We start from the raw sequence: 15,251 nt of genomic DNA on the forward strand, positions 1-15,251 counted from the left end.
CACCAGACTTGATTGGGGAGTTGATATAGATGTGACATGCAATGCTGTTATTTAAGGTAGACTATTATGGGACAATTTTTAACTGAGTAAGTTTAAGAGATTAATTTAATTGTACCTTGCATATGTGCTGAGTTGCTTCAGTGGTGTCCAGCTCTTTGAGACCCTATGGACCATAGCCTGCCAAGCTCCTCTGTCCATGGGATTCTCAAAATGTTGAGCTTACATCCACTTTGAAAGGGGGCTAATAGTTGAATATCACAAATAGAATTCAATCACTCATTTATTTCAGAATGTAATTCATGACATAAAATCATTATAACTAACATCTGTTTTCTCTATACCCTCCTCTCTGAGAAAAAACCAACCAACAAAACAACAATAACAAACTCTAAAGATGATAATCTAAGGTAAATTTTATGAGGAGCAATTTTAATGTAGCAATTAACTCAGTGAGCTGGATTGGCGCTGATTGAAATGCTTCTTTTTTTTTTAGTTTTTAAAAATAAAAGCTGAGCCCTGAGCAATGCATAATGCAGCATAATAGCCATTGATATGAGTTAATGATACTTCCAAAATTATGGAACTCACAGTCAGGGAGAATCAGATACCCTGTAGGAATTTGACTTAGAGCAAAATATTTCATTTCATTTCTAGTACTGCAGGTTCCTTCAAAAAAAGGGTGTGGGGGGGGAAACATCACACACGTGGAACCTCTGCCAGAAAAGTCCAATTAATTAAACAAAGACAATAAGTTGCTATATAGTACATAATTTCCAGAAATCTATAGTCTTTTAAATAAAGACAGAATTAATAGGAACACATATTGATTTTGCAGTATTCTGTATAAAAATGTGACTAAGATTTGCTGAAAGCCACTTAAACAGAATAAAGGGCATATACATTTAATACAAGCTCACTGATAATAGTTCAATGAAACTAAGCCATGCCAGTGGGGCAACCCAAGATGGGCGGGTCATGGTGGAGAGATCTGACAGAATGTGGTCCACTGGATAAGGGAATGGCAAACCACTTCAGTATTTTTGCCTTGAGAACCCCATGAACAGTATGAAAAGGCAGAATGATAGGATACTGAAAGAGAAACTCCCCAGGTCAGTAGGTGCCCAATATGCTACTGGAGATCAGTGGACAAATAACTCCAGAAAGAATGAAGGGATGGAGCCAAAGCAAAAACAATACCCAGCTGTGGATGTGACTGGTGATAGAAGCAAATTCCAGTGCTGTAAAGAGCAATATTGCATAGGAACCTGGAATGTCAGGTCCATGAATCAAGGCAAATTGGAAGTGGTCAAATGAGATGGCAAGAGTGAATGTCGACATTCTAGGAATCAGTGAACTGAAATGGACTGGAATGGGTGAATTTAACTCAGATGACCATTATATCTACTACTGTGGGTAGGAATCCCTCAGAAGAAATGGAGTAGCCATCATGGTCAACAAAAGAGTCCAAAATGCAGTACTTGGATGCAGTCTCAAAAACAACAGAATGATCTCTGTTCGTTTCCAAGGCAAACCATTCAATATCACAGTAATCCAAGTCTATGCCCCAACCAGTAATGCTGAAGAAGCTGAAGTTGAACAGTTCTATGAAGACCTATAAGACCTTTTAGAACTAACACCCAAAAAATATGTCCTTTTCATTATAGGGGACTGGAATGCAAAAGTAGGAAGTCAAGAAACACCTGGAGTAACAGGCAAATTTGGCCTTGGAATACGGAATGAAGCAGGGCAGAGTAATAGAGTTTTGCCAAGAAAATGCACTGGTCATAACAAACACCCTCTTCCAACAACACAAGAGAAGACTCTATACATGGACATCACCAGATGGTCAACACCGAAATCAGATTGATTATATTCTTTGCAGCCAAAGATGGAGAAGCTCTATACAGTCAGCAAAAACAAGACCAGGAGCTGACTGTGGCTCAGTCCATGAACTCCTTATTGCCAAATTCAGACTTAAATTGAAGGAAGTAGGGAAAACCACTAGACCATTCAGGTATGACCTACATCAAATCCCTTATGATTATACAGTGGAAGTGAGAAATAGATTTAAGGGACTAGATCTGATACATAGAGTGCCTGATGAGCTATGGATTGAGGTTCATGACATTGTACAGGAGACAGGGATCAAGACCATCCCCATGGAAAAGAAATGCAAAAAAGCAAAATGGCTGTCTGGGGAGGCCTTACAAATAGCTGTGAAAAGATGAGAAGCAAAAAGCAAAGGAGAAAAGGAAAGATATAAACATCTGAATGCAGAGTTCCAAAGAATAGCAAGAAGAGATAAGAAAGCCTTCTTCAGCGATCAATGCAAAGAAATAGAGGAAAACAACAGAATGGGAAAGACTAGAGATCTCTTCAAGAAAATCAGAGATACCAAAGGAACATTTCATGCAAAGATGAGCTCGATAAAGGACAGAAATGGTATGGATCCAACAGAAGCAGAAGATATTAAGAAGAGATGGCATATTACACAGAAGAACTGCACAAGAAAGATCTTCACGACCCACATAATCACGATGGTGTGATCACTGACCTAGAGCCAGACATCCTGGAATGTGAAGTCAAGTGGGCCTTAGAAAGCATCACTACGAACAAAGCTAGTGGAGGTGATGGAATTCCAGTTGAGCTGTTCCAGGTCCTGAAAGATGATGCTGTGAAAGTGCTGCACTCAATATGCCAGCAAATTTGGAAAACTCAGCAGTGGCCACAGGACTGGAAAAGGTCAGTTTTCATTCCAATCTCAAAGAAAGGCAATGCCAAAGAATGCTCAAACTACTGCACAATTGCACTCATCTCACACGCTAGTAAGGTAATGCTTAAAATTCTCCAAGCCAGGCTTCAGCAATATGTGAATCGTGAACTTTCTGATGTTCAAGCTGGTTTTAGAAAAGGCAGAGGAACCAGAGATCAAATTGCCAACATCCGCTGGATCATGGAAAAAGCAGGAGAGTTCCAGAAAAACATCTATTTCTGCTTTATTGACTATGTCAAAACCTTTGACTGTGGGATCACAATAAACTGGAAAATTCTTCAAGAGATGGGAATACCAGACCACCTGATCTGCCTCTTGAGAAATTTGTATTCAGGTCAGGAAGCAACAGTTAGAACTGGACATGGAACAACAGACTGGTTCCAAATAGGAAAAGGAGTTCGTCAAGGCTGTATATTGTCACCCTGTTTATTTAATTTATATGCAGAGTACATCATGAGAAACGCTGGTGGAAGAAACACAAGCTGGAATCAAGATTGCCGGGAGAAATATCAATAACCTCAGATATGCAGATGACACCACCCTTATGGCAGAAAGTGAAGAGGAACTTAAAAGCCTCTTGATGAAAGTAAAAGTGGAGAGTGAAAAAGTTGGCTTAAAGCTCAACATTCAGAAAATGAAGATCATGGCATCCGGTCCCATCACCTCATGGGAAATAGATGGGGAAACAGTGTCAGACTTTATTTTTCTGGGCTCCAAAATCACTGCAGATGGTGACTGCAGCCATGAAATTAAAAGACGCTTACTCCTTGGAAGGAAAGTTATGACCAACCTAGTTAGCATATTCAAAAGCAGAGACTTTACTTTGCCAACAAAGGTTCGTTTAGTCAAGGCTATCGTTTTTCCAGTGGTCATGTATGGATGTGAGAGTTGGACTGTGAAGAAGGCTGAGTGCTGAAGAATTGATGCTTTTGAGCTATGGTGTTGGAGAAGACTCTTGAGAGTCCCTTGGAGTGCAAGGAGATCCAACCAGTCCATTCTAAAGGAGATCAGCCCTGGGATTTCTTTGGAAGCAATGATGCTAAAGCTGAAATTCCAATACTTTGGCCATCTCATGTGAAGAGTTGACTAATTGGAAAAGAATCTGATGCTGGGAGGGATTGGGGGCAAGAGGAGAAGGGGACGACAGAGGATGAGATGGCTGTATGGCATCACTGACTCGATGGACGTGAGTCTGAGTGAACTCTGGGAGTTGGTGATGGGCAGGGAGGCCTGGCGTGCTGCGATTCATGGGGTCGCAAAGATTTGGACACGACTGAGTGACTGATCTGATCTGATAATAGCAGACAATAAAACTCTTAGGGACATTGTTTTTTTTATTTGTCTTATTTATTTATTTTTAAACTTTTAATTTTGTTTTGGGGTATAGCCGATTAACAGTGTTGTGACAGTTTCAGGGGAACAGCGAAGGGACTCAGCCACACATATATATGTATCCGTTTTCCTCCAAACTCCCCTCCCATCCAGGCTACCACATAATACTGAGCAGAGCTCCATGTGCTATACAGTAGGTCCTGTTAGTTATCCATTTTAAATATAGCAGTGTGTACAGAGACATTTTTTAATTTTGAAATAACCTCTTAGTAGCAGCAAGTACAACAAAAAAACAGAATTAAACAAGAGTATTTTGACTGAGTCAGGAGAAGGCTTTAATTTATTTTGTAAGTAAACTCTTCATACCAGCAAATGCAATAAAAAAGAGAGTTAAAAAAAAATATTTTGACTGAGTCAGCAGCAGGCTTTTATTTTTTTAAATAGCATTTTATGTCATTTCAGAAATCTAATGCAAAAAAGGATTGCTTAACAAGGATACTTACAATTGCTAGTTTTCTAGTGTTTATAATCATAACTTTATTTTTAGTGTCTAATAATTTATCGAGTTTATCAAATTTCAATGATCAAGTATCAAGTTTATCAATTTATCAAGTTTCCAACAACCATTTTATCAAACGCAGGTAGGTCATAAAGTTACAGGCAAAAGAAACAACTTTTAAAAAGTATTTTAAAAATAAACACTACGGCAAGAACATTTCATTTTTAAAGACAGTGCCTTTTTATTATGGGATCTTAATCAATTAGTATTAATTTAAGCAATTCTTAAATGGCATTTTATATGCGTTAGCAACAAACATGGGATGCAGAGATTCATATATTCATTCTAGTAACGGAAGAGGTACTGTTAAATAACAAAGGAAATCACTGGAGTAGTTATATAATACATTAAAGCAATAAGAGCTGTAGAGGAGCACTGACCTCTAAATGGGCAAGTAACTCAATGGTTCTCTCTTTAAAATCTCAACTTTTTTCCTCTTGCCATATGTATTGGATCCCATCTTCGTAGGTGAGAAAATGGCGCCAAGTTTGTTGCTGGATGGAGCTAAAAAATTTGCCAGGCATTGAGTCTCACAAGTGGCAGTGCCGCATTTCCGCTTTTCCATCTGATGACTGGTGACAGTGAGCAAATTTGAACGGTTAGAAACTTAGAGTCAGGATTGGATACAACTATCTCTGTGACATCACATATCTCATGTTGATGAAAATGAAAGGAAACATCCTCACGTCAGTAACTCAGTGTTTTGGTTTGCAAAATACTTGGATGATTTGATCGAGTTTCTGGACACCTTGAAGATGCAGCTTAGAAATCATATAGCAAACCCTCTGTTATAGTTAATGTTGAATTTCCCAGTGTAATTTTTTTCTTTGGCAATTCAGAATATATTCCAGATAATTATAATAAAAGTTTTTTTTTTGTCTTATATTCTTTTAAATATTGATTAATCTATTTCCCTCATAGCTCAGTTGGTAAAGAATCTGCCTGCAACACAGGAGACCTGGGTTTGATCCCTGGGTTGGGAAGATCCCCTGGAGATGGAAAGGGCAATCCACTCCAGTACTCTTGCCTGGAGAATCCCATGGAGAGAGGAGTCTGGCAGGCTACAGTCCATGGGGTCTCAAGAGTTGGATAAGACTTAGTGACTAAACCACCACCACCAATCTATGTCCCAAATTTTTCAAAAAGGTCTTGAATTGCAAATTATGTATGTAATCTGGAATATGTGAATTTAAATATATATATATATATATTCATTTCTCATACCTTTCAAACAAGAATTAAGCAGTGTTAGTTAATTTTTGTTAAGTTTCTTGATTTCACTGAATTGACAGTGTTGACAAATGTCAGGTATTATTTCAAGGGAATAAAATTTACCACCTATTCAGGTACTCTAACTACTGTAGTGTAGAAATTCTATTACTATTAGCATAAATACATGAAGATTACTATGTCCCTGCTATGTACTACGTTCCTATATTCTCAACAATTTTAATGATAGGTTAAATGTTAAAACCAAAAGGCTTTTTGTGTCAATGGTATTAATATTCATCATGTTCCTTCAGCCACCTGGAAAAATTGCATGATAATATTATGGATAAGTCATAAATGATAACTGTAAATAATTCATTCGAATCAACTTCTTAGTATTTAGAGAATTTATTTATATCAATCCTATATTTTTGTACCATCTTTTGTTTTAGTGTACTGGAAATAGACACAATGATTGCTTTTTTGCTGATTATTAGGAGTTATAGGGAAATTTCAGCTCCTGTAAAAACCAAAATCTTGGTTAAACTTGATTAAGTGTAAAGTGGGAGGGAGATACTGGCAGGAGGCTAAAAACTCAATATCCAGAAGCCAGTGTATATACATAATTTGAAGCAATATGCAATGGCTTTTACCTCAATGTGTTTATTTTGTATGGGAAGTACTTCATTATCTGCATCTTGGTATAGAGATAGCCTAAGAGTAAATATTTTAAAAACTCATGTGAAACTTTATGGTTTATACTCTCAGATATTCTCCACAGAAAATTTTTCTTACAGAATTACATGAACTGAGTATCTATTGAGCATGAGTGTATGCCGACAAACCAATTACTCAGGCAAGGAAACACACCTAGAAGTTTAATTTGTGTATGTTAGTTGTTCAGTCGTGTCCGACTCTGCAACCCCATGGGTTGTAGCCCACGAGGCTTCTCTGTCCATGGAGTCTCCAGGCAAGCATACTGGAGTGTGTTGCCATTCCCTTCGCCACGGGATATTCCTGACCCAGGGATTGAACCCAGGTCTCTTACATTGCAAGAAGATTCTTTATCGACTGAGCCACGAGGGAAGCCCACAGAAGCCTAATTACCTGGCTTATATATCGGTCTTATTCATATCATCTGTTTAACTCTTTCTTTTTCATATGTGGTAAGCATGGCCAATGTGCATTTTCAAAGAATGGTTTAATGCTCTTATAAAGATTGAACCAGCAATTCACACTGAACATTCAATTCTAAAAGGTGATAGACTTTTCCTGAAAAACAGTAGTAATCAGAATTTGACCCAAACATTTCAAACTAATAAATTTAAAGTAATAAAAGAAACGTGGGTCAAATTGAGAAGGTTGAAAGGGATTTCTTTTCCAGGATATATTTGGTGAATGCCTTGAACAGAATGTGAAATACTCTTTGTGCTTACTGATAATTGGTGAATGTTTGATAATTGGTCTCAAGGTTTGTAATAGGATTTTAAACTATCCTAACTAAAATATTCTCTAATTTGAGTTAGCTAGGAGGGTCATGATTCTACTTTAAAGAAATACAAAGAACTTTTATGTTTTTTGGTTTCATTCTTGTGAAACTGCTTTCCCAAACAGGAATTTTTATGTAAATCTGATAGGATATACCCTAAATTATCATTAAGATGGAGAAAGTTGACTGAGTTGGTTAGTGAAAGGCCTGGCACCCCAACTTTTATGTATTTTCCCTCATTGACTACCAGGCAGACATGACCTACCAGCCTACCCACCTGCTAATAACAAACACTAGTTTAAAGCAATGACCATTCACACACATGGAAATTCTTGGCTTTAAGAGAACTTATTATAGGATATTGAATATAGTTGCCTGTGCTATCCAGTAGGACTTTGTTGTTCATCTATTTCATATATGGTAGTGTGTATCGGCTAATCTCAAACCAGTTTATCCCTCACTCACAATAGAAGATTGTTTTCTATGTCTGAATCTGTTTCTGTTTCATAAATAAGTTTAATATCCTATAACAAACGATAATGGAAAAGGACACAAAAAAGAAAAGAATATATATAGAGAATACATATATACCTATATATGTATATATATAACGGAATCACTTTGCTATACATGAAAAACTAGCACAATTTGTAAATCAACTATACTTCAATAAGAAGAGAATGTAGACAGTGATAATTATAGGCCAGATTGTAACTCTTAAATTGTCTCTCTTTAAAAACATGTCAGTTTCAGGGGCTTTTGAAACAGTTTTTAAATGGGTCTCTTATCCCAGCTCTTAATAGTTGTCTGTGGAGGTGTGTGAGTTCAGTGACTCTAGCTTGAAACTCATGTAATTATACTTTTGGTTGCTCTCTTACTATCTGCCAGGCAGATACCACTGAACCTTATTTACTTCTGAGTCTTAAAAAGTTGGTGGGCAAGTGTGGGATCCTTCTGCCTCACTCATGAGTGTCAAGTAACATAACCATGTTTTGGTACAGTCTGTAAAGTCTGTTACTTCTTAATCCCGTCCCATGCAGGTATAAAAGTTGAAAAAGATCTCAGATGAGATGACTGATTTTTGTGAAAAGACAATATTGAAGAATAAATCTTCATCAGCTTTATTTTTTAAAGGTGTTCAAAGTTTGAGATATTTTCTACATAGGCTTTCTCAGCTTTTTATGAGCTTTATAGAATATTATATGGTTGAATGGCTCAGGATGTTAAATTCTTCCTCTCTCTTCAAAAAACTGACCAAATATACTGATTCCAGGAAATTCAATTTCCTGAAAAGTAATTGATGAATGTTTTATAAATATTTCTAGTAATTCAAAAAGGTTGTGAGACCAGCATGAAAATATAATTGTTAATAAATAACATTATGTGTTATTCTATTTCTCAGTGAAATTCACCTCATAATTAATGAATTTCCTTAAAAACATACTGGGTAAAAATAGTTAGCAGATGAATATATCTAATGAAAGAAAAGATCAAGATATAGACAGAAATACTACATAATATCACTAATTTTTCTGTCATTGTTCAAATGTTCTGCTAGTTTACCAGAAACTTCATGGCAGGTTTAAAGTTGTTTTTATCCAGGAGAAAACCAATTGAACATTACAGTCAGTTCTGAGAAGAATGTCCTGTAAACTAGGTAAGCTTTGAAATGAAAGGAAAAGAAAAATCTATGTGTACTATCTATTACATGTACGTGATTTAGCAACCTTTATGTATCACACCCAGAAGGGAAATAGACAAAATGCTGATAATTCTATGAGAAGAGTTCTAATATGACTTAAAGCAAAGATTTTTCATGAGTAAACTTATTCTCCTTGGTCTTCAAGAGAGTTTAAATTCAGTTTTTTTTTTTTAATTCAGTTTTATAAAACCATATGGAGTCAAAACCAATTTAGACACAAGCAAATCTTCATATTATTTATGACATATGCATGAATTTGGACTTAAGACTTTTTAAATATAGCATTTTAAAATAAATTTATTTTTTACTGGAGGATAATGGCTTTACAGAATTTTGCTGTTTTCTGTCAAACCTCAACATGAATCAGCCTAGAGGGGTGGGATGGGGAGGGAGATGGGAGGGAGTTTCAAAAAGGAGGGGATATATGTATACCTATGGACTTAAGAGTCTTTTAATAAATGGATAATAACATTTTTAAAGGCTTTCCACTTGGAAGTTGTAAATACTGCAAACATTTTCATCCTTCACAGTTTTTAAAATTCCTTAAAATTACCATTCAAATAAAATGACACCTTTCAAAATAAGCTTTTAAAAAAAAATCCTGATGTACATGCTACTTATTGAAAACATTTTCAAGAAATATTATTTTATATTTACAGAATATTGGAAATATATTTACAGAAATATTGGAAATAGTCTCATGAAGAATAGTATTTTAATTATAATTCTGTTTCATTAACAGAGCAGTTAGCAATATAGAAAGATCCCCTATGGACTAATGTCTTTTTAACTGGGTCTTCTAAATTTAACTTCTTACCAGATTTAATTTGCCACTTGATTATTTCCTACTTAGATTTCCAGAAAGAGATGTGAAAGTTCAGGATATTGCCAGAGTTGAGAAAAATGTCTATATAAGCACCCAGCAAAATTCCACCTCATATAAAATATATACTTTGAGTTTCTCCTAGTTTGCTTGAGAATTGGATTAGTATAGTAGAAGTTACTACCTTTTGGGTTTTCTTGCTTCATGTTCTGGTTCTGCTCCTTTAAGTTCCAATAGCATATTTCTTGACAAAGCTGAAACTGTCCATTCCTGTCTGTCAGAAATTTCATCAGAGAGATTTATCAGACTGACTTTATTCTTTAAAGAACAAAGAATTTAAGAAACAGTGGAAAATCTTAATGTACTATTCTTAAATATGACTTAGAAATCTAATGGCACAAGGGCCGTTAATTACATAGCAGTATTTGATTATAATTTTTTCATACTTTCAAAAGAAACTAGGATTTTCAAGTTACTAACCTTTCAGTGGGTTTACCACCACCTTCCAGATGGTTTAACGCAACACAGAGCACAATGAGAACCACCGGCAGCTTCAAAATACCCATTGCTTCTCAAATTTTCTGAAAAGAATAATTCAGCTCTAAAATAAAGAAATCTATTGTAGCTTTGTTTAATGACATATTAAACTAGAGCCTACTTTAAAAAATCTTTTAAAAACATAATTTCCAAGGATCATAATTTTATTGATATGGTTCAGACTGCTCATGCAATTTTCAAATATTTTCAAAATTTTCCTTTACCCAGTTTCCTTCTAAAAACAATCTAGAAAATTGATATCATTATACATTATCTCTTTAGTCTTCCTTTGAAATAAGCCATACATTTAATCCCAAATTTGTTCTAATGCTAAATAAATAATAGTATGCTAGACACAGAAAATTCCTTACCTTTTAATGTCTCAGTGTCAGCAATATCAGAAAATGCCTTTGTTAGGAAGGAAGCTTCATGAAAAACCCCAAGCTTGCATCCACTGGAGCATTTACCCCCCAACCTGCTAGCCAGTAGTCCAGCTCATATATACCCTTCACACCTTTTCCAGCTCTGACATGAGACAGTTCAGAGAGACTCTGTCATTAATTTCCATTCTTACAGAGAGAAAGAGCCTTATAGATAGGAATAGCAGGTGGGTCATTATTATACTAACACATTAGTGAATGTTAACCTAGCAGATACAAAGCATCTTGGTGGAGTTAATGGTAAGTCACACACAGCAGAAGTTTGAATTTGCCATCTTTGTAAAATACCAGAGTGAATTTTCAAGGATTAAAGAGAAGTTTCTAGTAGTGTGTGTGGCATGTTCAGTCGTGTCCGACTCTTTGCAACCCCGTGGACTGTAGCCCAACAGGCTTCTCTTCCATGCAATTTTCCAGGCAAGAATACTGGAATGGGTTGCCATTTCCTTCTCCAGGGGATCTTCCAGACCTAGGGATTGAACCCCCATCTCTTTCTGTCTTCCACATTGGCAAGCAGATACTTTGCCACTGTGCTGCTTGGGAAGCCCAAAATCATTGTGTACACTTTGTAAAATACATTAGTTATCTTCTTACAGGAAATCATTAGTCTTCTAAATCATGTGATTTTTACATTCCCTTTCAGAATTAAAAAAAAAAAAACCCTGAAATTTCAGATTCATTGGTAACTAGAACAAAGATTGGAAAACGGTTTCTCTCCTCCTAAGATCTTCATGCTGCTGCTGCTAAGTTGTGTCAGTCATGTCCGACTCTGTGTGACCCCATAGACAGCAGCCCACCAGGCTCCCCCGTCCCTGGGATTCTCCAGGCAAGAACACTGGAGTGAGTTGCCGTTTCCTTCTCCAATACATGAAAATGAAAAGTGAAAGTAAAGTCGCTCAGTCATGTCCGACTCTTCGCGACCCCATGGACTGTAGCCCACCAGGCTTCTCCTTCCATGGGATTTTCCAGGCAAGAGTGCTGGAGTGGGGTGCCATTGCCTTCTCCGAAGATCTTCATAAACACCCTCAAACTATATTACTCAGTTTTAAAGAAATATATGAAATCCGAGAACTTAAAGTTTATTTGGAGAACTTCCGTCTTTCCTAGATTATACAGACATGCCAATTTTCACTGACAGTCAGAATTTTAGTTGTTATATATGTTCTTAAGTTGTCATAACTTAGAATATTAACTTAAATATGTCTTAGAAATACAGAAAACAGGAACAATTTGGAGAAAATAAAAAATAAATCTTTTAAAGTAATTATTTCTATGTAATAATGAAAAAAGTGAGTGAAAAAACTGCTTGACTAGAGTTGTGAAGTTATCTGTCTCTATTTAAATGCTGACAAATGAATTTGTATATTGGAAATGATTGCTTTTATGCTTCAAACCCTCCTGCTTCATTATAAATGGCTTTCAATTTTCTTCTGTTTTTTTTCTATATACCTTGCCTTTATACCTCAATATACTATTGAATATTCATGGAATTAAGCCCTTGGGGTTATTTGAATTCAAGTAGATGCTTCAATGTCCCTGGCTTCATTTTTTGCAAATAAACATATTTGTTGATATTTTTAATCACCTCTGTTTACCAATTCCTTACTAGAACCTTTGGGAGATTCTCAGATGGAACAGTGGTAGAGTCTACATGCCAATGCAGGAGACTCAGGAGACATGGGTTTGATCCCTGTGTCAGGAAGATCCACTGGAGCAGAACATGGTAACCCACCCTAGTATTCGTGGAAAATTCCATGGACATGGACTGTGGGCTGCAATCGGTGGGGTCACAAAGAGTTGGATGCAACTGAGCACGCATGTATGCACATACAATGATTTAGAAATAATACAGAGGCCCAGGGGTGTCAAATAATATGTCTAATGTCTCACATTTAGTTTGTGTTGAATCCTGGACCAGATCTTTGCTTTTTCTAATTCACATTGTAGTGTTCATTTAAACCAAAATGCTTGTTTTTAACCTACATAGTTATTTGTTTTCCTAATTTTTTTCCCCCTCTGAGATGATAAATGTGCCAAACATACACTCAAAAATTGATTCTCTCTCCCCCTGGGAAATTAATGTTATAAGGAAAATGTTCTACCTAAGAAAGGAACAGGAGCCTAATAAGGACTACCAGGCACAGTTATTTAACTGATATGAGAGACCCACTTCATCTGCTCACCTCTAAGGTGGATATCATTTGCCCTGATTGATAAGTGATGAGACTGAGATTCAGAGAATATAAATTACTTAAGGTTGCACAACTACTCAAGGGCAAAATGAAATTCAAATTCCCATCTGTCTGTCCCATGATATTTATTGCTTTATGAAAAAAGCATCTCTATCCCTATAGACTGAATTACCAATTGCTTCTTGTAAATTTTTTGTTTATTGTAACTCTGAATGATTTTATTATTGCTAGACATTTCTTTATGTTGGTTTTGTGTACTTTTGGGGTAAGGTCAACATTGACACCAATTTCAAACAGTTTCAGGTCTTACAGGTTTCCTGTACCAAGGAAATTCATGATAGTTGTGGTGTTTTAGCAGAGAAGGCAATGGCACCCCACTCCAGTTCTCTTGCCTGGAAAATCCCAAGGACGGAGGAGCCTGGTGGGCTGCAGTCCATGCGGTCGCTAGAGTCGGACACGACTGAGCGACTTCACTTTCACACACTGGAGAAGGAAATGGCAACCCACTCCAGTGTTCTTGCCTGGAGAATCCCAGGGACAGGGGAGCCTGGTGGGCTGCCGTCTATGGGGTCACACTGAGTCAGACACAACTGAAGCGACTTAGCAGCAGCAGTGGTGTTTTAGATCATTTTTCTGAGGCAACTTCTTTACCAAATCATAAGGACAAACACCACCATCACTCATCTTTATAATCCCTCTGACCTTGCTAGTCAAAATATGAATAAGGTACTGGCAGCTTTGACATCACCCAAGAGCTTGTCAGAAACACCGAATCTCAGGCCAGATCCCAGATCTACTCAATCAGAACATGAGTTGAAAAACAGATCTCTTCTGTGGCTATCTGCAAGCTTTTGAGGAAAACTGTCCTTCTGTACATTCCACTCATTCATTGATTCAGTCAGGATTGATCAAGGGCCTGTTCTGTGAAAGGGAATCTTCTAGCAAAGTGAAGGTCCTGGTCTCATGTAGCTTAGAGCCTGGGGAGGAAACAAAGACAAGCAAGTGAATAAGTATATATGCAATTACAAATGATAAGTACTGTGGAGAGAATGGATATGGTGGTGAGAGAAAAATGGCAGCATTTAAGTTGAATCCTAAACCATGAGACAGAACCAAGAAGACAGTGTGGGGAGAAAGAGAAGCAGCATGTGCAAATCCAACGGAAGGATGAGCAAGGGGTGGAAAGATGATGCTGAAGACATAGTAGGAGCTTGAAGATGCAGGGCTCAGAGGCTGAGTTTAAGACTTGGATTTATTCAGAGAGCAATCTGAAGCTATTGAAGGGGTCCAAGCAGGGTTGTGACTTGCTTTGTTCTTCATCTTTAAAACACCAGCCTGACTGCTGTGTATGGAATGGCTCAGATGGTGGCAAGAGTGAAAACAGAACATCTGTGGGGAGACTAGGTGGTATTCCGGATGAGAGATGATGAAGTCTTAGTCTTAAGAAGAGTTAGAGAAATAAACAAATACAAGTCACATTCGCAGTCATGCATGATGTGGAAAGGATCAGGTATGGGGAACAAATGAGGGATAATTGAGCACAAAGATGAATGCCAGGTGAGGATAATATGAATGCATGGGCTTTGTATAACATTTTTAAAAAGTAAAAGATTTTTAAAATGTCTTTAAAAATAATTTCTATTTTGACCAAATTTGTGTGTGCTCACAATTTAAAAAACTTTGACAATCATATATTTTTAATTTTCAAGATGTCTTACTTACTGATTATCTTTCTGATTATAAAAAATTTAAAAGGAATCCAACACTGAAAGATACAAATTAGTGATAAATAAAATAAAAGATACAAAATTGTTCTTATATACAATATTTGCTTATGAAAATAGAACAAAAGTTTCTGTGTTAGAGTACTAGGTTATGACTTACTTTTATCTAAACATTTTTTATGTTGCTATATAGTTTTAAAACTATCTTGTTAACAGATTGCCACACAGAGTGTAAAGATGGTTGTTATTTAGTCGCTCAGTCATGTCCAACTCTTTGCAACCCCATGAATAATAGCGTGGCAGGTTCCTCTGTCCGTGGAATTTCCCAGACAAGAACACTGAAGTAGATTGCCATTTTCTTCTCCAGGAGATCTTTCTGACCCACATATCGAACCCACATCTCCTACATTGCAGGCAGACTCTGTACCACTTCAGCCACCAAACAGTCTCAAATGATACTTATGTTATCCTGCT

At 36.7% G+C, this 15,251-nt stretch overlaps 2 protein-coding genes across 3 annotated transcripts in view; one reads left to right on the forward strand and one right to left on the reverse strand.

Annotated features, from left to right (window-relative positions):
- Window positions 1–15,251, forward strand: part of SLCO1A2 (solute carrier organic anion transporter family member 1A2) — a 113,059-nt gene that overhangs the window by 13,786 nt on the left and 84,022 nt on the right. The window lies entirely within an intron of this gene.
- On the reverse strand, window positions 4,905–10,453 carry IAPP (islet amyloid polypeptide). The gene is given in 2 exon segments (NM_001195038.1): window positions 4,905–5,236; window positions 10,368–10,453. Coding segments are annotated over 2 exon segments (276 nt in total). The 3' UTR covers window positions 4,905–5,046.

This window comes from Bos taurus, chromosome 5 (genome assembly GCF_002263795.3).
Source record: "Bos taurus isolate L1 Dominette 01449 registration number 42190680 breed Hereford chromosome 5, ARS-UCD2.0, whole genome shotgun sequence".
Lineage (NCBI taxonomy): Eukaryota > Metazoa > Chordata > Mammalia > Artiodactyla > Bovidae > Bos > Bos taurus.